Source organism: Cucurbitaria berberidis (genome assembly GCF_010015615.1).
Source record: "Cucurbitaria berberidis CBS 394.84 unplaced genomic scaffold K460scaffold_5, whole genome shotgun sequence".
Lineage (NCBI taxonomy): Eukaryota > Fungi > Ascomycota > Dothideomycetes > Pleosporales > Cucurbitariaceae > Cucurbitaria > Cucurbitaria berberidis.
The window spans coordinates 366,743-389,515 of record NW_024468939.1 but is presented as its reverse complement, the minus strand read 5'-3'; the positions used below and the strand labels follow the sequence as shown (position 1 = coordinate 389,515).

General features: G+C 53.2%; 9 protein-coding genes across 9 annotated transcripts; 5 read left to right on the top strand and 4 right to left on the bottom strand.

Annotated features, from left to right (window-relative positions):
- Positions 1-27: 27 nt before the first annotated feature.
- On the bottom strand, positions 28-481 carry K460DRAFT_408916 (DUF1748-domain-containing protein; the record flags this gene model as incomplete). Its single annotated transcript, XM_040937203.1, has 4 exons — positions 28-169; positions 273-315; positions 370-409; positions 476-481. 4 exons carry the CDS (start codon positions 479-481, stop codon positions 28-30), a joined length of 231 nt encoding a protein of 76 aa, XP_040784016.1.
- A 1,284-nt stretch (positions 482-1,765) lies between these two features.
- K460DRAFT_358201 (PK-domain-containing protein) lies at positions 1,766-3,595 on the top strand (the record flags this gene model as incomplete). The annotated part of the gene is made up of 4 exons (XM_040932090.1): positions 1,766-1,776; positions 1,921-3,159; positions 3,217-3,298; positions 3,338-3,595. The coding sequence occupies 4 exons, from the start codon at positions 1,766-1,768 to the stop codon at positions 3,593-3,595; spliced, it is 1,590 nt and encodes a 529-aa protein (XP_040784015.1).
- Positions 3,596-3,949: 354 nt separating this feature from the next.
- K460DRAFT_344230 (mRNA triphosphatase CET1) lies at positions 3,950-5,236 on the top strand (the record flags this gene model as incomplete). Its single annotated transcript, XM_040931245.1, has 1 exon — positions 3,950-5,236. The coding sequence occupies one exon, from the start codon at positions 3,950-3,952 to the stop codon at positions 5,234-5,236; it is 1,287 nt and encodes a 428-aa protein (XP_040784014.1).
- A 663-nt stretch (positions 5,237-5,899) lies between these two features.
- On the top strand, positions 5,900-9,604 carry K460DRAFT_292663 (26S proteasome regulatory complex, non-ATPase subcomplex, Rpn2/Psmd1 subunit; the record flags this gene model as incomplete). The annotated part of the gene is made up of 5 exons (XM_040929365.1): positions 5,900-6,039; positions 6,122-6,291; positions 6,411-6,967; positions 7,032-9,293; positions 9,347-9,604. The coding sequence occupies 5 exons, from the start codon at positions 5,900-5,902 to the stop codon at positions 9,602-9,604; spliced, it is 3,387 nt and encodes a 1,128-aa protein (XP_040784013.1).
- A 372-nt stretch (positions 9,605-9,976) lies between these two features.
- On the bottom strand, positions 9,977-15,835 carry K460DRAFT_369480 (uncharacterized protein). The gene is made up of 5 exons (XM_040933970.1): positions 13,188-15,835; positions 11,979-13,138; positions 11,686-11,927; positions 11,347-11,636; positions 9,977-11,299 (listed from the first exon to the last, which is right to left on the bottom strand). Exons 1-5 carry the CDS (start codon positions 15,359-15,361, stop codon positions 10,450-10,452), a joined length of 4,716 nt encoding a protein of 1,571 aa, XP_040784012.1. The 5' UTR covers positions 15,362-15,835; the 3' UTR covers positions 9,977-10,449.
- K460DRAFT_293101 (SUI1-domain-containing protein) lies at positions 15,821-17,599 on the top strand (the record flags this gene model as incomplete). Its single annotated transcript, XM_040929391.1, has 8 exons — positions 15,821-15,857; positions 15,968-16,018; positions 16,090-16,121; positions 16,181-16,197; positions 16,262-16,273; positions 16,332-16,440; positions 17,060-17,198; positions 17,334-17,599. The coding sequence occupies 8 exons, from the start codon at positions 15,821-15,823 to the stop codon at positions 17,597-17,599; spliced, it is 663 nt and encodes a 220-aa protein (XP_040784011.1).
- Positions 17,600-18,180: 581 nt separating this feature from the next.
- K460DRAFT_294079 (uncharacterized protein) lies at positions 18,181-19,466 on the bottom strand (the record flags this gene model as incomplete). Its single annotated transcript, XM_040929469.1, has 3 exons — positions 18,181-18,733; positions 18,808-18,939; positions 19,078-19,466. 3 exons carry the CDS (start codon positions 19,464-19,466, stop codon positions 18,181-18,183), a joined length of 1,074 nt encoding a protein of 357 aa, XP_040784010.1.
- Positions 19,467-19,647: 181 nt separating this feature from the next.
- On the bottom strand, positions 19,648-21,367 carry K460DRAFT_388390 (mitochondrial carrier). The gene is made up of 3 exons (XM_040935688.1): positions 21,051-21,367; positions 20,248-20,992; positions 19,648-20,176 (listed from the first exon to the last, which is right to left on the bottom strand). Exons 1-3 carry the CDS (start codon positions 21,233-21,235, stop codon positions 19,958-19,960), a joined length of 1,149 nt encoding a protein of 382 aa, XP_040784009.1. The 5' UTR covers positions 21,236-21,367; the 3' UTR covers positions 19,648-19,957.
- Positions 21,368-21,491: 124 nt separating this feature from the next.
- K460DRAFT_419506 (CIA30-domain-containing protein) lies at positions 21,492-22,549 on the top strand. Its single transcript, XM_040938019.1, has 2 exons — positions 21,492-21,645; positions 21,701-22,549. The coding sequence occupies exons 1-2, from the start codon at positions 21,567-21,569 to the stop codon at positions 22,441-22,443; spliced, it is 822 nt and encodes a 273-aa protein (XP_040784008.1). The 5' UTR covers positions 21,492-21,566; the 3' UTR covers positions 22,444-22,549.
- The last annotated feature ends 224 nt before the right edge of the window (positions 22,550-22,773 follow it).

Here is a 22,773-nt window from a genome sequence, read left to right as displayed (position 1 = left end):
GCTCCAGTATGCTTTGCGAGCGCGGGTCTACCGCTTCCTCTCAAAGTACGAACTCGCGGCGAAGAAGGCGACACTCTGATCCATGACGGTCTCGCCGACCCAGAGGTAGTTATCGATCCATTTCTTGACGTTTGGTGTTTCGCTGAACTGATCTGGCTTTACACTGGGTCTGCCGCGGAGAGCGGGGATACGTTAGCCTAGGCTGTCTAAAGAACAGAGAGGAGTCGATGTCGTGGGATGTTCATGGTGTGATTTGCGTGTGGGAGACATACGTGAGGCCCGTGGAGCGTCTTACGCCAGCGAGGAAGGCGGAGACTGGACTACTGTTAGTTGACAGCTAGGATGAAGAGTGGAATGGCCAAGGCGTACGTAGTACCGCGTCGAAGGCGTAGTGTGCAACCCTGCCGAGCTGTGAAGAGTGTGAGCCTTTGTGCATGCGACCTTGCAGCTATTCGTGGCGGTGAGGGAAACGTACAACCATGGTGGGAGTATCTCTTGCTGTAAAACGAGTGGCCGACGACTTGGAGCTTCAGGGATAGATTTGACGGCGCGGTTTGTGGGTATTGTGAGTAACGGGGGGTATTCGAGCTGTTGTTGGGGCGAAAGGTACGATGGCAGGTAGTAGTGGTAAGACGTGTGGCTGGTGCCTTTTCCTTAGTCAAACATGCATGTGATGGTGGCTCCTGCGTTGGCATAAAGTCGGTAACAGGATGCCTTTCGAGTCTATATTAAAAATTCAAAGGCTTCTTCTCTTCGTAGGAAGCTTTCTGAGAGTCACCAAGCTTGTTCGATATCTGGTAGTTGTCACTATTTCGAGTCGTCGCAGCAGCTGTACAGTGGTTAGTTCGGGCCGCTGCACTGTCCTCACGACCGAAGTTTAGACGCCTTTCTTCATCCTCGGGCACCAGCTCGACCCACGGGCAGGCGGGATGCGGATGCGGGTCATTTAGGAGCGGATCTTCTAAGTGCCTTGGTATATAAGAGGGCCTACCTCGCTGCGATCATTCGGCTTGCTCATGACCTTGACCCCATGAAACCGTCCAGAACACGACACCTCCGCGCGGGTAGTGGTGAGTGACCCACTGCAAGTCATGCTACGCCCTCAGCCGGCCGCGCAGTAACAGAAGGACGCGCGCTAGGCCACTGCGCCAGGGCGAGTTGCGGCGGTGGAGTTTTCTAACTGTTTGGGAGGAAACCCGCTGCGTTTGGGAGTAGAAGCTTATCTGCGTAGGATGCTTGGGTGGGTGGGTGCAAATGATGCAACAACGTGGGAGGAGCAAAGAAGCAATGAGGAGGTGTCATGAACATGAACCCGCCCGTCATAGGCTCTCCTCGACATTCATCCCGTCAGCTGTCTTAGTACACTGTCCCGTCGGCGCATGCCAAAAAACATCTTACGACTAATTTGCAGATTCTCTTTGCGTACAAAGATTTTCTCTTCCATCATTCTATCCAAACGGCCGCCGCTCAGAGTGCAAAAAAAGCCCCACGTACTAATCAGCCCTACTAGCGCGTCTACCCCTCCGACGAAGCTCTCAACACGCCAACAGAACTTGCCGCCTTCGAAGAGAAGCACAAAAACCTCCCGCGCGCCCCAGAAATCGAATCACGCCCGCCTCATTACCCTCACCTGCTTTAGTTGCCACCAAAAGCAATTGTGAACTTTCTCACACAACTCCAGCGACCGGCCCCGCGACCCGCCATCGCTCTTCCAGCTCCCACTTCACAACCTCCTCAACACCACATCCAATAGCCATCCGCAACAATGGCGAATGCGTACGTATAGCATCCATATCAATAGCAGCAGCATCACCAGCTACGCCAGTCGGCTGGGGGCGGACTCACCGGAAAGCCTCTCAACGACTACAGCTGTATCAATTGTCCGCATTACCCAAGCGCATACTGACAAGTCAACTGTAGACTAGACCACCTCAACGCTGGCAGGACCAGGATCGAATGGCTCAGCCAGCTCAACACCGAGTACCACCCCGCCAAGGAGTACCGCAGAACCTCCATCATCGGCACCATCGGCCCCAAGACAAACTCTGCTGAGAAGATGAACGCTCTGCGCAGGGTGGGTCTGAACGTCGTTCGCATGAACTTCTCCCACGGCTCCTACGAGTACCACCAGTCCGTTGTCGACCATGCGCGCGAGGCTGAGCGGACGCAACCCGGCAGGCCTTTGGCCATTGCCCTCGATACCAAGGGACCGGAAATCCGAACAGGTAACACAGTGGGTGATGCGGATATCCCCATCAAGGCCGGCACTGTCATGAACATCACCACGGATGAGCAGTATGCTACTGCGAGCGACGACAAGAACATGTACGTCGACTACAAGAACATCACCAAGGTGATCGAGGCTGGCCGCACAATCTACGTCGATGACGGTGTCCTATCATTCGAGGTCCTCGAGATCGTCGACGAGAAGACGCTCAAGTGCAAGTGCGTCAACAACGGCAAGATCTCTTCCAAGAAGGGCGTCAACCTCCCCAAGACGGATATTGATCTCCCCCCGCTATCCGAGAAGGACAAGGCTGATCTGAGGTTCGGCGTCAAGAACAAGGTCGACATGGTCTTTGCTTCATTCATCCGCCGTGGTAGCGACATCACTGCAATCCGCGAGGTCCTCGGCGAAGAGGGCAAGGATATCCAGATCATTGCCAAGGTCGAGAACCAGCAAGGTGTGAACAACTTTGACGAGATCCTGAGGGAGACAGATGGTGTCATGGTCGCTCGTGGTGACCTTGGTATCGAGATCCCGCCTAGCCAGGTCTTCATCGCACAGAAGATGATGATCACCAAGTGCAACATTGCCGGCAAGCCCGTCATTTGCGCAACCCAGATGCTCGAGTCCATGACCTACAACCCGCGCCCAACCCGTGCCGAAGTCAGCGACGTCGGTAATGCCGTTCTCGATGGCGCCGACTGCGTCATGTTGTCTGGCGAGACCGCCAAGGGTGACTATCCCGTTGAGGCTGTCACCATGATGCACGAGACGTGCTTGCTCGCCGAGGTTGCTATTCCGTATGTCAACGCCTTTGACGAGCTGAGGAAGCTGGCACCCGTGCCTTGCCCTACCACCGAGACTTGCGCCATGGCAGCCGTCAGCGCCAGTCTGGAGCAGAACGCTGGTGCCATTTTGGTTCTGACTACCAGGTAAGCTCAAGCTGTCACAGTCCTGTACAATGTAATTGTGATTCTAACATGCATTAGTGGTACTACCGCCCGTCTAGTCTCCAAGTATCGCCCCGTATGCCCAATCATCATGGTCACCCGTAACGAAATGGCCGCTCGCGTAAGTTCTTACTACTTCTTGCATTTCCCCAGCTAACAGTCGCAGTACTCTCACTTGTACCGCGGCGTATACCCATTCTACTTCCCCGAAGAGAAGCCAGACTTCAAGACCGAGCCATGGCAGGAGGATGTCGATCGTCGTCTGAAGTGGGGAATTATGAACGCAATTAAGCTCGGCGTTCTCACCAAGGGCGACCCCGTGATCTGTGTGCAGGGCTGGAGAGGAGGAATGGGCCATACCAACACGCTCCGCATTGTTCCAGCGACGGATGACCTCGGTCTGGATCAGGAAGCTTGAAGGTAGTGTTGGCGTAGAGACGTAGCGCATAGACTTCGGATCCTTTGATATTAGGTGGAGAAAGCGCTGCAAATAATTCGGCGAGCATGACTCGTATAGTAACGGCTGTTTGGCGTACATCTGGGAGATTTGGTGTATGCACTAGCGAAATGAAAGCGAATAATGAAATATGCATTGCCTTCCTTGGTGACTTCCTTGTCATCATCTTTTCCAAAGAGTCCTTGGTAACTCGAAGGCGCTCTGGACAAAGACGGTTGACAACTGCAACCTATGGTTAGCGTCTTGGCGTTGCTGGAGCACCGAGTAGAGTACACGATGATTATGGATGGAGACACAATCATACCATCGCCCAACATGGATATATCGGCGCTAGTGAATCACGACACAGAGGCAGCGGTGCCACCGCGCCGCTCGCTCTCAAATCCCCATTCCCTCTCTGCACCTATTCCTTCCGCAGCGAGCATCTCGACGCCGCCGAAGCCAACCCATAAGCCGATGCCACCACTCAAACGCAAGCGCCACGACCCGAAGCCTATATGGGCGTATCGAGAGGGCGAAGAACTTCCACCAGAGCTTAAGCAACAAGAAGAGCAGCGCCAACAGCCGCGTCTTGCACCTCCACCCGCAACCCAACCTCAACCTCAACCTCAACCGCATGGCTCGCCAATAGTCCAACGAAACGGGGCTCCTCCCAGTGCGATCGATGGGCCTTCTGAACCAGTTATCGCGACCGGGCTCGCCGGCTTTGAGCGACCTATTTCCGACGATGCACATGTCTACGACGACGTCTCGCGCAAAGTATGCGACTTCATATGGGTCACGGCCGTCAACAACGAGCTTGTGCGAAATGCGATCGCGGACCCCCTGACACAACTGGAGGTTGAAGCACGCTGGGGCCATATCATAGACAGGCGCAGCGACCAGCGTTTTCGTGGCTACCACGACAGCGAGTGCGTCATCAAGACGGACAATATGGAGGTCAAGTTTGAAAGCACCATGACGATTGAGCAGCACAAGCGCATGAACATGTACCTCAACGGCCAAGTTCAAAAGGCAAAGGCGCCTGGGGCTTCGCGCGCTTCGGTCGAATACCAGCATACGAAGGAAGTCGACATCTTCTACGAGCTTGACCAACAAGGCTTCCTGTCGTTGAACCCGATCGTACAGCGCCTGATCAACCAGTCGGGTACCCGCCAACGAATCCGAGTAACCAAGGACGCAAAGACTGGTAACCTCCTCCGGGCCATCATCAAGCACCGCATAGGGAACTTGGAAATCAGCTCTCCGCAGACTGAGTGGGACTACCGCATCGGCATAAATCTTGAAATCGACTTTCCCGGACCGATCGAGAATCTGCAACCCGCTGTCGAGCCGGGAAAAACGCCGGAGAGCATGCAGCGTCACAAAGATCGCATATCATACTCATGGCTGGGCGCATACCAAGTCGACTTGACGCAGGTGACGCAGGGACAAAATAGGAACCATGAGCTAGAGCTGGAGCTTGATGCCGGCGTGCTGATAGACAACGCTGACAAGGTGAGGCAGAAGGCGGGAAACAGCTTCGAAGGCTTGATCACGGGCATGATGAACAACCTAAGGGTTCTGTCGCGTGAGATTACTCCACCGGCACCGGGTACTTGAAGAGATTAATAAGGGCGGGGGGAAGTCGTGATTGCATTATTGTATTACTACACTGTCTTGTCATCTTTGGCGTTCAAACAGGATTAGGATGGACTATCGGTACTGGGCTTAGCAGCATATCGCGGAGTTAGCTGCTTTCGAAATGAAGATACCCCTCTGAGCTGCACATTAATCAGAATTACATGATCATATTGTGACGCCAGTTCTGGCACAGTTCATCTAATATCTACCGAATACCTCAGCATAATATTATTCAGGTATTATTAGAGTGATAGGCAGAAGTTGTGGAGCTTAACGTGTAGGGATGCATAGGCGGTAGCGTAGTATTATGTCATGCCCAAACCGACCAGGGTCGCCGCTTCCGAAACTCACGAGCTCTGTTTGGCATCACGTACACGCATCCCCGAAACCACCACTCCGGCGCCACGCCATCTCCATCACCAACGCCGCCTCCCCTTCTCGTCCTTCTTTCACTGCGGCTATAACTGTAGTATTCCGTACTGCACGGGCCCAAACCTCCTTTGAACGCAACAAGCCCGTAGGCGCCACAGCACAGCTCCATATCCTTCCACCAACTTCCGCAACAGCTCCCTTCCCCGCCACCATCGCGAGCTATCTCTCAGCTGCACCGGCATACACACAGTTCCCGATACCTCTACCACGATGGTCGGCCTCACCTCTGCTGCCGGCGTCGTTGGCTATCTCTCCGAGCCTGATCCCGCCTTGCGCTCCTTCGCCCTCCAGCGGTTAAACGAGGAGATCGATCTACTATGGCCAGAGGTTGCTGGCTCAGTCAGTCAGATGTAAGTACTTTCTCCGAGCTGTTGAAGACTCTCTCTATCTTGCCATTCGCGAGTTTCAGCTGCTGACCTGGATGCGTCATAGTGAGGCTCTCTATGAAGACGAGTCGTTCCCGCAGCGAGAGCTCGCCGCCCTTGTCGCGGCGAAGGTGTACTATCAGTTGCAAGAGTACAACGAGAGCATGGTCTTTGCGCTGGGTGCAGGCAAGCTATTCGACATCCACAAGGCCGCCGAGTTCGAGGAGACGATACTAGGTAAGACACAACAAACACTCGAGATTGCGGTTCTTGCTCGCGATCTGGCTGTGACTAGGGACCAAAATTGGGCTTATCTATCACTTTGAATGAATCAACGGCTAACCAGCTTCTTCTAGCAAAATGCCTAGACACGTACATCGCCCTGTCAGCCATGCACAACCCGCCGACCCCCGTGAGCAAAGCGAGCCAGGCACCTCTACAGCTCAGCACATCATTCCCCGCAAACTCAGCCGGTGCAGCCAGTACCTCAGCTAGCCTGGCGTCGCCGATTACACCCTTCTCGCAGTCCGCATTGCCCTCAAAGTCGCTCCTATCTCGCGAAGACTCGTCAACATTCGATCCCACAGTGCCTGGAGGTGGCAATGCCGGTGTACCTGGAGCACATCCTACTCCGATGGTACTACAGAGGAACGTCCAGAAGAGTCTCCAGAGCACCGTCCGGCGGATATTCGAGAGCTGTTACGAGAGCGGCAACTACAAGCAAGTAGTCGGAATCGCCATCGAGGCGCGGAATCTAGACGTTCTGAGGGACTCCATCATTCGCGCGAGCCAGAATGAGAAGAAGAAGGGCAAGAAGCCTGCATCGGACTCGCCTTCTGAGAGCGAGGAGCTGATAGAGTACGTTCTCGATATCTGCATGAATGTTGTGCAGGAGCGGGGCTTTAGAAATGAGGTAAGGATACTATTTCACACTTGAACACTGCAAAAAGAGTGAAGACAACTAACTCTGCTACTAGATTCTCCGTCTTATTCTAGATCTCCTCAACGACAACGAAATTCCCAACCCAGACTACTTCTCCATCGCCAAGTGTGTGGTTTATCTCAACCAGCACTCTCTAGCCTCGAAACTCATCCAACAGCTTATAGAGCGAGGCGATGACAAGTCGCGTGCAGTCGCCTACCAAATTTCATTCGACCTCTACGAGAACGGTACCCAAGAGTTCCTTACCAAGGTCATGGAAGAGCTGCCCGAGACTGACCAGGACGACGAGGCGAAACCCACAGCCAATGGAGATGCGTCACACAAGCCAAGAGAGGAGGATGCGGGCGAGTCAGACTCATTGCTCGCAAATGTGGACAATAGCAACGTATCGACTGTGGTATCTCGCTCCAAGGAAAAGTCATTGGCGGATGAACACCACAAGGCCTTCAGCTCCGTCCGCTACATTCTCCGAGGAACGAAGAGCATCGAACTGAACCTTGAGTTCTTGTACAGGAACAACCACACCGACAAGGCCGTCTTGAACAAAATCCGTGACAGTCTGGAGGCAAGAAACTCGATTTTCCATTCCAGTGTCACATTCGCGAATGCTTTCATGAATGCCGGCACGACTAACGACACTTTCTTTCGAGAGAACTTGGACTGGTTAGGCAAGGCCGTGAACTGGTCCAAGTTTACTGCAACTGCTGCATTGGGTGTCATCCACCGCGGCAACATCACGCAGGGGCAGAAGCTGCTTGAGCCATATCTGCCCAAGGACACTGTCTCGTCTGGTTCTCACTATGAGCAAGGTGGATCGCTTTACGCTCTGGGGTTGATCTACGCCAACCATGGAAGCAATGTGCTTGACTATCTTCTCAAGCAGTTCCAAAACGCTTCCGAGGAGGTCATTCAGCACGGCGGTGCGCTCGGTCTCGGTGTTGCTGGTATGGCAACCGGATCCGAGGAGATCTTTGATGCTTTCAAGAGCGTCTTGTACACGGACTCCGCTATCAATGGTGAGGCTGTCGGACTGTCAATGGGTCTCGTCATGCTGGGAACTGGTAACATCAAGGCCCTCGAAGACATGATCCAGTATGCGCACGATACACAGCACGAGAAGATTGTCCGAGGTCTCGCCATGGGTATGGCGCTCATCATGTATGCCCGACAAGAAGCTGCTGATGAGCTCATCAACGGCCTGCTCGATGATGCGGACCCGACCCTGCGCTACGGAGGCATCATGACCATTGCATTGGCGTACTGTGGCACAGGCAGCAACAAGGCCGTGAGGAGGCTACTACACGTCGCTGTCAGCGATGTAAGTGACGACGTGCGACGAGTAGCGGTCATGAGCTTGGGCTTCGTCCTTTTCAGGAAGCCAGGCAGCGTGCCTCGAATGGTTGAGCTTCTTGCGGAATCCTATAACCCACACGTCCGATACGGAGCGACCATGGCTCTTGGAATTGCCTGCGCAGGCACTGGTCTTCCCGAGGCAGTTGACCTACTAGAGCCAATGATGAAGGATTCGACCGACTTTGTCCGACAAGGTGCTTTGATTGCGCTTGCCATGATTATGGCACAGCAGAACGAAGCTATGAACCCCAAGGTTGTGGCGATTAGGAAGCAGCTTACCAAAGTCATCAGTGATCGCCATGAAGATGCTATGGCGAAGTTTGGCTGCGCTCTGGCGCTTGGTATAATCGACGCCGGCGGACGGAACTGCACGATTGGATTGCAGACGCCAACCGGCAACCTCAACATGGCCGCGATCGTTGGTATGGCTGTCTTCACTCAATATTGGTATTGGTTCCCCTTGACCCACTTCCTGTCGCTAAGCTTCACCCCTACTGCCGTCATTGGTGTCGACCAAGAGTTGGAGATTCCTTCATTCAAATTCTTCAGCAACACTCGCCCTAGTATGTTTGACTACCCGCCAGAAGCAGAAGTCAAGACGGAAGAAGCGCCAGAGAAGATCAAGACTGCAGTGCTTTCAACAACAGCCCAGGACAAGCGGCGACGGATGGTCAAGGAGCGACAGCGCCGGCGAGAGAGCATGGACGTCGATCAAACTCCTACCACACCCAAACCTAGCGCAGACGACGATAAGATGGATATCGACGAGGATGCTAAGAAAGACGATGCCGAGAAGAGCGATGGCGCGCAATCAACAGAGTCCTCGAAGAAAAAGGCAGAGAAGGAGAAGGTTGGCTACGAGCTGGAGAACATGTCGCGAGTACTTCCACCTCAAGTGAAGTACATCAGTTTCCCTTCAGAGCGATATGTTCCAGTGAAGAAGGTCAGTACTCAGCTCACATAACTACTCAAGTGCATCAACTAATGCATCAATAGCCAACGCTTGGTGTGATCCTTCTCACAGACACCAGGCCTTCAGAACCAAAGACTCTCCTTGAGCTCAAGGTCAAGAAAGCAGCACCTGCTCCGACGCCAGGCGCAGCAGGCTCCTCGGGCGATCACGCACCTGATGGAGTATCGGTCACAGACGCTGCAGCAGTCAGCGACAACATGGTGGACGAGGGTGAGGATGAGGCCTCGACCCCAGGCGATTTCGATTATGAGTCGGACACTAATCCCAACGACGATGATTGAAGGCTTGCAAGAGGAAGATGAGGGGTGCTTTTCTGTACTATCAAATTTTGGACTTGGCGCGGGAGGACGTCCGTTGATGGGGCTTGCATTGATCCCAGGATAAGGGAGGCTTGTAGGGCCAACTTTCCCAGCCACCTGATTTAGACTTGCGAAAGCATGTATAATAGCCAGAGGTCTACTTTGACGTTTTATCTTACACAAATCCGTAATGTGCTTTGACGTGTGATGATTCTACCTGAATCCTGTTAGACTAAGCCATGTCATTTCACAAGTCAAAAAGCATTCCTGCAGCATAGTTCTGCAGCATACGTTAGGGTTTGGCACAACATTCAGCAAGCCAGGCCAAAGTGAATGATTCAAACTTTATTTATTTACCACTATACTACTTACTAGATATTTCAACGCTTAAGGTTATACTATGCACTACGCCGCCCAGTCACCCCCCAACCCATACACAACACACAACGCAACACGATACTATATCCCTCTGATGTTGAAAGCCCCGCTCGCTACCTATAATCCCACTCACATAACGAAACAAACAAAACAGTGCTACCAAATGCAAGCGAGCATGCACCAAAAACCCCAAAGAACACCGTTTGTAATGCAATGTCTGACACGTTTCATGATCATAGCAGTAAAACCCAGGTAAAGATAAAGATAAGAGAGAGAGAGAGAGAATAACGCCGCCGCTTGCTTTATGCATGGAGCCCCCGTGGAAACAACAACAGGACATGACAATAATGGGTAGATATAGAAGAAAAAAAGGAAGGAGGGGATGAGAAGGGGTTGAAATTGAGCGACGTGTGAATGCGGCAGCAGGCCCCACTCACTCACGCTCACACTCAGACTCTCCGAGCTTCGAAGAGGCTCAGGCTAATGGCTGTTTCATTCAAAGTTGGGTTTCCCGAGCTTTCGGCCAGAATCTCCCATCTAGGCTGTACAAAGGGATACTGTCGCATCTCCTTCTCTTGCCTAATCTGCAGCTTGCCAGGTCCCGTCGACGCACTCGCTTGGCCCTGACTCGCTGCAGGAGTGGGACGTTGAGAGTAAACGGGCGAAGGCTGAGTTGCACGTTGTTGTGCAAGACCTTGCATTTGCTGCATATGCTGTAGTTGTTGAAGTGGAGAAGGAGACGCGTGGTTTGAAGGGGTTCGTTGGAGTTGCGCGGGCAGCATCTTGTTTTGTTGAGCGGGTTGGGGGGAGTATTGTGGGTAATTTCGCATTTGCTGCGCTTGCATCTGCTGCTGACGCTGTTGTTGGTATCGTTGTTGAGGTGTTGCAGCACCAGTGGCAGACAATTGCGGACTCTGATATGGCGATGGCTGACTCTGAGTAGCCCCCGGAGTGGGTGGTTGAGAAGTGGGTTGGGTCAAAGGAGGGTTGACGGGTTTCGTCAGAACAAGCCATCCGTCGACAAGGGCTGTGGCGCCCAAGATGAAGAGACAACGTGGATCGTCTGTCACCCTGACACTGCTGAGGCGAGTGACATGGCTTCGAACGTCGTCGGAGATATGATCGGACAGGGAGACTGCCACATCGAATATGTGTTCCGAGATCGAAGTGTAGAATTCCAGAGTGGGATGGCTAACGAGACCGTTCATCGTAGCCATCAGGGCGGTCTGGTGTGCATGCGTGGCATTGCGCAACATCGCTAGGCAATGAGTTACTGCAAGGCGAAGTAGTGCGTTTAACCTTCATTTATTAGTCATGGGCGTTGTAATTGCTGATGGAGGTCTTACCAAGTATACAGTTCCAGAACCGACAAGTTGCTCGCTCTCTCAGGACGATAATCGCAAGAATCGTGATCGTTGAGGGCTAGTGATATACCCTTGAACCGTTCTATCAATGCGAGAAGTATCCCAGACTGTTCAGTCGTCTCTATACGCTTACTTGAGGTTAGATCAATGACCGCCAAGTATTTCTGAACCAATGCTGCCGAGGTAGGCTCGAGTTCTTCCGCTTTAACGCCTGGAGGCAAGGCGAAGAAGGCAGACGCAGTGATGATCTCACGCTCAGCGTGTTGGCGGATCTGTGAAAGTCAGTCCTCCTCCATTCATGTGCTAACAACGAACTCTTACCTTATCGGTGAGTCCAGCGTCCAGGGTGGCAAGAAGCTCAAGACCTGCCGATTGCCCTTCCTCTACCGCCTTCTTGACAGCACTTAGTAGGGCGGCAGAGAGTGCATCGGCCGAGTCTCCAGACATTGCTGCGCCTGACGAGAAGATGTATTCGATGACTGCTTGACATATTGGTAGCGATAGTTCGCTAGCAGTTCCAAAAACCGTGAGTATCTGCTGCTCGGGACTCTGTTCTGCTAGGCCTACATGCCATTAGTAACATGCCTGAAGATATGGCGGAGGATGGTACTTACGCAAACGACCATCAGGATCCAAGAGGGTGTCAAGTAAATGCTTGAAATATGGGCTTGGTGCTTCTCGATTGGATTTGAACAAGCATCCAGGATCCGAAACAACACAATTCCTCATGATATGTAGCACAGAGTTGTTGGTTATCAAGCTTGACAGCTGTTCCCGAGCTTTTGGCGAAGGAACTGTCGAACCATAGTCGATTACCTCGCCAATATAGTGAGCGATGCGATGACCTGTTTCCTGGCATAGTTTATGCTGCTCTAAGCGGTATCGATATGCATCTTGTGGTGTAGAAAACCCGGCTAGCTCTGGAGGAGGCAACAGAGTATGTAGACCATCCAAGGCGGTCTGGAAGATACCCTCAGATGGACTGCTCTTGAGCTGTGCAACACAAGCTCGCAAGGTATCTAGTAAAGAAGTAAGAGCCATACAGCCCGAACCAACCAATGTGGGTAGGGCAACTCGTAAGACGTTTGTTTGGTGACCATTACAGCATGTACCCAGCCACTGGTTTACAACGAGTTCGAATGTTGGCTCGTCAAAGCTGCGTAGACGATGGAACCAGACTGAGTAGCTGTCATAATTCAGATGGCCCTTAGCTGCGTGTGATCCTAGGTTGCTGATGATCTTGCGAAGGACCCTAGCCATCATTTGCTGGTCCATGCTATTACCACTGGATAATATGCGCTCTATTTCATCGTCGGAGTATGACGCCGTGTGCTGCAAAACTTCGCCCATGTTGTCAGAGGCCGGCGAACAGGCCGCAATTGAATTTCTTTGGTCAAGTCGGCTGATGTCGTAGCTCAAAAGATGCTGAAGCTGGCCATCTGCTTGGGCCACGCGGGCGAGGTTGGAGAGGCTGAGGAGCAGCTCTCGGTCGGGGAACCGCATCGTCCTGATAGCCGCGTATCTTGCTGCAATTCTCCCAAACAGGGGGTCAAAGGCGCCTATAGCACGAAAAGTCTTCATGTGAAAATGGATCGTATCCGCGGCGGAGGCGAGTAGGATGGGGTCCAAAGACGAACTCGCGATGCCAATGACGTCGGCGAGTATGGCCAAATCCCCAAAGCGCTCAAGATAGGAGCGGATGACATGAAAATCTTGGGGTGTTAGCAAGGACACCGCAGCAGTCTCTTCTACGGAAAGGTCTTTAGTAGGAACGCTGCGTCATATTAGCTAAAAGATAGGATACTCGAGGACGATTGACTGACTGCTCGTTGACCTCCGCAAATTGGGCAACTTGTGTCCGCAGCCAAATACCCAGCTCGAACTTGACTGTTGCACTGAGCCTCTCAGACTTGATTTCCGGTACTGTTCTTGTTGTATTGTATAGACCGAACAAAGAAGGTAATGACTGAGAGATCATATACTGAGCGTGCTGGAGGGTCTGTTCTTCTAGTTCCGCGGAATGCGTAGTTCCTCGCAGAAGAGTGCTTCGTAAGGTACGTATCTGGTCTGGAAGTCCGGTAAGCGGTATCTCGGTGATGAGACGTAATGGCCAAGACGTATGCGATGAGAGATCTGTGTCGTGTCCCAGTGAGCCAGTAGCAATAAGCCACTGGAGATAGCGGCCGGCTGCGAACGTCTTCGAACGTACCAGCTCAGCGACGATCTTATAGATAGTGTTTGGCTCGCTGTGCCCAACCCAACTCATATCGCGAAGATACGAAATGACACTGTCATACACGTCTGCACCAAGATGACTCCACCTACGCAGTAACCGGATTGCCAGATAGGTTCTATGCGGCCCTCCACGGTATGGTGAACATGCCCACTGTAAAAGAATAGCGATAAGTTGTGTTGCATCCGAAATGACGTCCATGCATTCGTAGGACAGCTCTTCAATACGAACAGGGGAGTTGTAGTTTACGGAGTCCAATATGCGATAGATTTGGCCGGCGGGGGTTTTCGAGGCAAAAGCAACGTCCTTGGAAGAGTCCAGTAGCCGTCTATTTCTCTCCTCGAGCCTCTTAACTGCTTGCATAAGCTGGGGATGGTTCCGTTTTTCTGCAAGGGTTTGGAGAAGAGCACCCTGCCTAGTCCAGGTTGAAGGGAGGAGTAAACAAGCTGGTCGGGTCGCTAGGAGTTTGACCACGACGTTCTCCAAATATTGCAACACAGCGGAGTAAGGGGCCTGGTCTTCGAGTCGATATATCTTATCAAGCTGGTTCAATAGCGACTCTGCTAAGCGCTTGCCACGACGACGACAGCAGGTGATGTCTTTCCAAAAGTGCGGGACAGAGGCTACTAACAGCCAAACGAACAGTCGCTCAGACGGACATGTATCCAAGCCATTGACTATCCAGTCAAGGAAATGATCGTCATCAAGAAGATGCTCTTTATACAGATGGGTAGCGAGTTGAAGTGCATAGGTGATCCGGGGCTTCCAGTCGCCTTGTCCTATGCTGCCAATCACACCGTCTAGGAATTGCTCCACAGAGCTGGTCCAGCCTCTGCCCCAGGTGACCGTGCCTGCCTGACCTTTCCGCTTATGCGCACGCAGTTCGTTGATGCCCACACACTTGGCCAGCCACAACGCTCTGGGGAGAGGGATGTTCTTGTTGAGACATTGGTCCAGTAGGACTTTGCCTGTAAGGCCGTGGGGTATGGTGCGACTCAGCCTGCGGAGGCTTATCGTAGGGTTCGCCAAGTCATGCAGCCACTGCTCTCGGGTGGAATCTCGCAGTGTCAATCGTGGGGGAGGTTTGAAGGTGTTCGGAATCTGAAGTCGGCCACTCTGCTGCCTCTTCTCCAAGACGGCAACGAACAGCGTCGACAATGTTGAGATGCCCGACTTGTTCTTCAGGTTGGACCACAGGGAAGGACGAGCCGTGTTTGTCTCGTTCATAATCTGTGGCTTGTTACTGATGCCAGCCTTGACCAATGCTTCCGACAGCGTATCCTCGGAACTATTGCCCGCCCACGGGGAAAGATCCGCCGCCTTTCCCCCGGGGAAATGCACAGGCGGAGGTACCACCTCAGGCGCGGTGAGTTTTGGGGCATCTTTGACACCTATTCCCCCAGGTATTATGCGGGGCTGCTGTGAAGCATCCCTTTGGTGGACGGAGCCAGGCCGCGGGGGTGCGGGTAGATTCGCGGTGGGCTGATAAGGGAAGGCGTGGATAGGCAGGTCGATGGCATTGCTGGTGGAAGTTGTGAAGAAGACCTGCGGCCTGCCCTTTGGCGGTGGTCTGGTAGCAGGCTCGGTTGCGGCATTATTATGTACGGGAGGTCGTTCGTCCTCGAGGGTGGGATCTATGCAGTCGGGCTGAATGAGAGTGCTGGCGGGCTTCGAGGGAGGGCGGCGGGCCTGGGTCCGAGGAGGCAGTCCGCTGCCACGAGACTGCAGAGATTCGTGAATCCCCGGGCCAGGTCGAGAAGTCATCGCACCGAGAGCGGATTCATTGTCGTGTTATGCGGAGACGAGCGATGGAAGGGAGGGCGGCAGGGTGTCTAGGGCGGAGCGCGTAGAGAGTCGGTTGGTGACGGCATGTGCGAGCAACACACGAGGGTCGCAGGGCGGGCTAATGTGTTGCTCAGCAAGAGGTAGGGAAGCAGAGTAGGTAGTGAGGTCTGAGGTAGGTTAGTTATTAGTTATTAGTTATCTTGCCCTGCCCGAGGAGCGAGCGAACAGCGGACCGCGCAGGCAAAGGTCCCGATATTCCGGTAACTCAGCGGCGCATGGATAATTCCCCCCGGGCGGCCACCTTTAGCTGCTTAGCAGCTACTACAGTACGCTTCGTATTGACACGACCTCAGCACCATCACCCCATCACGCCCTTTTCTTCGCCCCATTGGCTCCACCGTGGTCAATCTTTCTGCACTCCCTCCACCGCCCCTCGCCATGGCCTCGAAAAAGGATATGCGTCGCGCCGACCTCAGTACGTGGAGCACTTTTGCCCCCCCTATCTATCATGCGCGCCCTCGCCGTCATCCGCCGAATAGAATACCAGTCACGTGCCGTACTCCTACCACTAACATGCATCTATAGTCGTGCCCTACGCGGAGCCCGCAAAGGACAAGAATGAGAATGACATGTCGAGTAAGCATATGGCCATCCATGGATATTATATGTGCATGGCCATCTCTTTACTGACCATGGCCTCTCCCCAGGCACAATGGCAAGCACACTGCCCATGGCTGCTGTAAGTGCCGCGTCGCCTCTCCATGTTCATCATGTTACACGGCTGATATGGTGCCCCAGATCTTCACCCGAAACAAGTACGGCACTACCCCCGATGCAAATTGCTAATCGAGCATGACTGACATGGCGTGCCTCGCACAGAATGATCGGCTGGTAAGTTTCTCCCATGTTGCGTTACGCTTCTTCTATATACTGATTGCTGCTGCTGCAGGGTCGCGGTCGTCTTTGCCATTCAGTCGTGGCTCGCTGAGACACCCGAGCAGAAGCGAACTGCCTCGACTCCTGCCTACCTCCAAGTAGGCATGTCCGGTATGCTCCGTGTGTCTTGCTCAATGTAACCACGAATGCTAACCAGGTCGTCACAGCCATGTCACTCGTCGTTGTAAGTCTTGGCCCTCGAACTACTGTATATTGGATGACTGATTGCATGTCTCAGAGCTACTCTTCGTTGTTTCTCCCGCCCCCGCCAGGCCAACCATTCCAAGCGTCTGGCACAGAGGCCCCTCCTGCGGCACCTCCGTCGTAGTGTTATAGTCATGCGAAACAAGCTTGGTGTAATAGACACAAGGGCCCGTGGTCCGTAGACGTAGCAGCTGTACTCGGTAACTGTATAATTGGATAGCATCCGCATGCAAAACAATAGGAATCATTACATAGCCATGGTTCCAAACGTGCCAGGAGATGCCAGTAGCGCTTGCCTATTTGAATACGCAGCCCTCGAAGCGGCAAGCACCATTCACGACGCACGGACGGCGGGGTTCACCGCCGCCTTCCCGCATTCCCCACCTCTTCTTTCCCAGCCTGCTGCCCAAGCCTCTCTCTCTCGAGTCCACAAACACTACTCACCCGGAAGCCCAAACACGCTACCCAACAAACGTACCAACTATTCTCAGCTGAATACCGACTCCGTAGTCACCTCTCACGCTTCCATAACAACAGACCCCACCACCAGCGCGCCCTACCAGCTCTCGTATGTCCATCGAGAATCTCAAGTCTCACGACCCGTTCGCGGAAGCGGATGAAGACAGCGGTCAAATCAAGCAGTCGCAGCAGGACTATATTCACATTCGTATCCAACGTACGTCATCTACCAGACAATACACGTCCGCTTCCCTCCCCTCACCCAGCAGAAATCGTCGCCCACCACCGAGTCACACACTTTTCGCCCGCACGCACAGCACACATTACAAATACGGCAACTGACACAAGACAGAGCGCAATGGCCGCAAGACCCTGACCACGGTGCAAGGCCTACCCAAGAAATTCGACCAGAAGAAGATCCTCAAAGTGATCAAGAAGAAATTTGCCTGCAATGGCACCGTTGTCGCGGACAACGAGATGGGCGACGTGATTCAGCTCCAGGGCGATCAGCGCAAGGATGTCCAAGACTTCATGACCGACAAGAAAGAGGGACTGGGACTTGATGCTAAGACTATTAAGGTGAGTCAAAATTTTCTCAACTTTTCCCGGGCGGACTAGATGATGGGGAACCGAATGCAAGCGAGAGATCATGGCTGACTGACGAATTCAGGTCCACGGATTCTAGTCCTCTGCAACCACGCATCCCCTCCTCCACACGCTTGCCTCCATCGCCTTTGGTACAACTCTGTGGTAGCTTTCGAGGTCCGGCCACATCATAGCAAGAAGGAACGAGGCGGGCGTAAGGTGGGGCGCGAACATGCAAGGAGTGAGGAAATTGTGTGCCAGATGGTGCGCAACTATGGATCCTCACAGGAGTGATACCGCGAGTAGAGGTGTTATCGACATGAATGTGTTATATTTTACACCCGTGTCCATTAGTGATTTTCGTCTGCTTTCGTGCGCTCTGTGAAGTGGGGCTACGACTATGAAATTCACCTGCATTGTTAAAAAAGCATTCAAAAACCGTAACAAACAACTCTCACGACCCATGAACATGCGGAAAGCTGCGAATCAGACAATCTTACAAAATCTAAATACCTCTACAGATGCCCATTTTCAGCATATACACAAGTATGTTTTACAGATGCCCTAGTCGTCCAAACTCTTAGCACTCCGAGGTCCACACCATGCTGGCATCATTACGCCCCTCCAGCAGCCTGAATATTCAGCGTCTTCCGCCAATACAAGTCATCCTCCTCCAGCCTCTGCGGTGTACTCTCGTCCGCAAAACCCCAGACCTTCCACTCCTCCTCCCTCCCTCTAATCACCCTCTTCTGCATCACAAGGTACTCCACAACCGTCTTCTGCAATCCATTATCCACAAACTCTCTCGCCGTGAAGCCACCTTCGTCCTGCTGCACGGCGCGCACGCTCTTCGCCTTTGCTTCTTCCGGCACCCACGCGAGACCGCTGGGCCCTTTGTTGCCGCGGCGGGAAAGCGTGCTCGACGAGCTCTGATATGGCTCGGCGATGGAGAGGGATTGAACGGATTCGAGGCGGATCACGGCTTGGCGGTAGGCGGTGTCGGGGTTGTCTTCACCGAGTGGCGATGCGCGATGCGAGACTACGCGTGCGGAGCGCCATTTCAGGAGTCTCCAGTCCATGTCCAGCGGGGCGCGGGCGGCGATGCGGTTCTCGAACTTCTTGACAATAGGGGGAAGGCAGAATTGCTTGAGGGAAGATACGTCGCCTCTGTTGTGGGATTTGTTAGTATGGTATGTGAATATGGGGATATGTGGTAGGTAGATATTGGAGGGGAGACGTACTTGGCGAAGTTTACATAGATTTGCTCGTACAGCTTCTGCGCTTTGTCTTTCAGTTGCGCGTTGTTGCCGATGTCCATGGGTAGCCATCGGCTCCATCCTTGCTTCTGGATGCATCGCCGGTAGTAGGATCTCCTGCAATGCAAGTTAGCCCTTCTTCCTTGTCACTCATACCACAATGCCACCCCCAAGTGCCGACTCCTACCCGCTTCTTTTCCGTTGAAACATCCCCTCTACCACCCATCCGAAGCCATATTGGAAGTAGCGACTTACGAATAAAACGCCGTTCCCTTGGCCTTGACAAGCGTCCAAAAGTACCCCCAAAACTGCCGACTCGTCACCTTCGGCAGGTGCTTGAAAGGTGCCCGAACAATAGTATTTTGCAGCAGTCCAATGTCCTCCGCCATCGCACTAGAATCTTGCTGCGCCTTCTCATAGTTTACTTTCGGCGACGGGCCGGTATGTGCAGCCGCCGCAGCTTTTGTCTGCGCATGGTCCTGGATCTTAGGTGTGTTCTTCTTATAATGACGAGCCGCGGTCGAGGAGAACGGCCGTGTTGCGGAGCATGGAAAGGGTCGGTTGACGCATTGTTGCCGTTGGAAGAGGCATTGCCGCTGGAACGCGGGGATCCGTATCGTTCGCAAGGGTACTTGGGTCGACATCGTGACGGGTGGGCTTGGCCTAGGCGTTTTGGTGAGCGTTCGCGATGGAAATGCGGAGCTATCGAAAGTTTGAGGCTCCGGACGTGAGCACGTGACCGGACCTCCGAGATGTCAAGCTTGGAGAAAGACACCCGTCCAGGCCTTAGAATTACAAGTCACAACAATGGAGAGGGAACCTTGGGTTGCAGTATTATAGTGTTCATTTTTCGGAATAGGGGGCATTGCCCGGAGAAGAGTTTTGAGTGCCGTACACTTGCTCAACCTCCAACTACGCATCCTTGGACCAAAGTCTAATATCTCAAGGCCACCCAGCGTCATTTCCTTCTTCATACAGGATCTTCCCTTAGCATACAAATGTGTCTCTCAGCCCTTTTGTTGTTACATGACGCCATAAATGCGTCCCCAACCCTGGTATTCAACAACGCCGTGCCATGCAGTTCAGATGTTGTACAAGTGATTAAAAATCTATACCAAAGGAATTCGTCGGCCGTTCACATGTTGCTACTTTCGCCAAGAAGCTTCAGTACGCCTTCATATGTGCCGAACATGATAGCAGCACTCGGTACGACGCGGAACATGTGGGGAACGAGACCGCCGTAGAGTGCTGCCATGCCTTCCTCCTTCCAAATGAGGCGGAAGCATTGGGCGAGGCCGGTGTACTTCTGTCGACCATCTTGTTGCGGAGCTTGTCGTAAACGAGTGCGCACAACCTACATGCAGTTAGTAAAGTGTTTATGCAACAGCCATGGTAATCCCATAGGCCATTTCCAAGTTGACATACCTCGTGGGGGTATGTGATCAGCGCAGCGACGAACTTGGCAGCTCCAGCAGCAGAAACCTTGCCCGTCAATTCAACAGTCTGATCCCAGACCGTCGGAGGCCGCCCACTGGCTGCAACCCGCTCTTCTCGCCTTGCTAAAGACAGCTTCATCTGCTCATACAACACCCATTGCAATGTGCTCTCGGTCACTCCCAGGTAGCTCGCCGTCAATCCACGGTAGAGTCCACGCACCCCCTCTTTCCGTATGGTTTGCATGGTGCAGTCCAATGCGTTCTTGTACTGGCGACCTCGGCCATCTGCATGTGTGTTCTTGTCCAACTGTAACCGCGTCTTCACGAGCCAGATGGGATTTGTTGCGGTACCGGTGACAACACCAGCCGCAGCCGCAGAGCAAAGATGGACCCATGCTGCCTCTTGGCCGTTGTTGAAGTGTGTGCTAATCAGCCGCTTGCCGTTGCCGTATGCGTAGAAGTTGATTGCGCGCGCGGGAACGACACCGATTAAATTGGGTCCTAGTCCTTTGAACAGAGCCCGCCAGCCTTCCGCCTTTGGAACCTGCCATAAAATCTCGCCCGTTTCTCTGATGTGTAGTATCGAGCTGCGGGCAAAGGACATGGTCTCAATGGGTGGCAGTCCTCGAGCAGTCCGCATGGCGGCGAGATGCTGTTGGTAGTACGTCGATTGAAGGCGGGTCTTCAGTACATCGAGGGGAGCTGTCAAGGTAGCAGAGGCCATACCACCTAGGCTAGATAGTGTTAGCCTTCCATCGCAAGTCGACGTAGCAGGTGTTGGAATCGTCCTACCCTCCAGCGACGAAATGCGTCCATGATTTCGCAAGGCTTATTTTCTCGGTTGTTACCGGAGCGCCATCTGGTTGCTTTGGCGGAAGTACTTCCCCTAGCTCACGCGACGAGGGCGGCAGTGTCTGTAAGGGTTGTGTAGGTTGGTCTCGAATGCTTCGAGGTCCGGAGGCGTGTTCGAAGGTCATCGAGGTACGGAACGCGCGTGGCGGATGATGGGAGTTCTGGTAGGCAAAGGCGCACGCAAGAGTCTTACTCGAGATGTCGGTAGAGGGTCTGCTATGCTAGGGTCATTCGAGAAGTCTAGAGATAGTCAAGTGCATGCTATAGTTGCATGCACATGAAGTTGCCAAAATTTGGGATGGCGACCAATGCGGCTAGCGACTAGCGAAGTAGCCCGCGGCGTTTCGTCACTGCTGCATCGCGTCGTGTGAGCCTCACCGAAGCCGGTCTACGATTGCGCTACTCGCTCTCTTGAAAAGTAATCAAGACCTCACGACACTACAAATCTACGCCACGATGCGGCCAACCGCGCAGTGCCTGGCGCCGGGCTTCTTCAAGCGCAGCCTGGATGAGTTCAAGCGTCTCTCCATGTTCGGTGAGCTTGCGCATCCCCATCTACATACTTCGCAGCTCACTACTAACATATGCAGCCCTCAAACTTGAAGGCTTGAAGTCGCCAACCAAGGCACTTCCACTGGTTCAATTCGAGAAACCAGAAGATATTGACTCATACAAACGCATGAGCGACAGAGACATCGGCGGCTTTTCGACCAGCGAGTTCGACCATCATCCCGTCACCCAGACTGAACCATCCCACGTCCGATGGCATGGCACCATATCCACACAGCTCCCCCAAAACCAACCACACATTCAGCGAACTGGATATGCAGGATGGCGATCACTTGACCGGGGGGCTACTATCTTCGGCAAGTCGCTGTGGGATGTGAGCATGTACGGCTTCCTCGCTATCCAATTCAAGTCCGACGGACGCAAGTACTTTGTCAACGTGCAGACCGAGTCAATTGTTCCCACAGATATTCACCAGCACCTATTACATTCGAAGACGCCTGGGGAGTGGGAGACGATCCTGATCAAGTGGAGCGAGTTCGTACGGACAAATCATGGACAGGTCGTTGAGCCGCAGAGGGAGATGTTGACACAAAAAGTGCGGACAGTGGGCATATCGTTGATTGATCGGATACCGGGTCCGTATGATTTGAGCATCAGCAAGATGTGGGCGACGAATGCAGGACGGGATGATGAGATCCTGCGGAACGTTACAGGAGAAGTCGGAGGTCGACCTACTTGGCATCCGCAGCAGGTAGACTACAAAGAGAACCTCAAGAGGCAAGCTTCTGCGTTTCAAAAAGGTCAACGAGAGACAATTACATAGGCATTCACATGCAAATTAATGTCAAGTTCGGATTTTGTCTTGCGAAGTTACCATGTGCTACACTTCCTTCGCCAAATGTCTGCTTGATGAGATAGTACTCAACAACAGGTCAATCTTGGAGCACCATCAAAGTAGTCCCCTATGCACTAGAGCGAACACTGTTCACCTGGCAGTCTGCCTATGTACGAGCGACGCATGATCACGCGAACCGAACGCGATACGCTTCGCCTCGGTTATTCTTGCCCTCCACACCACTCTCTGTAAACAGCGCGCAAGACGCGAAGTCAAGGCCACTCCATCCCGGGGCTCCGATTAATGCGGCAATATTAA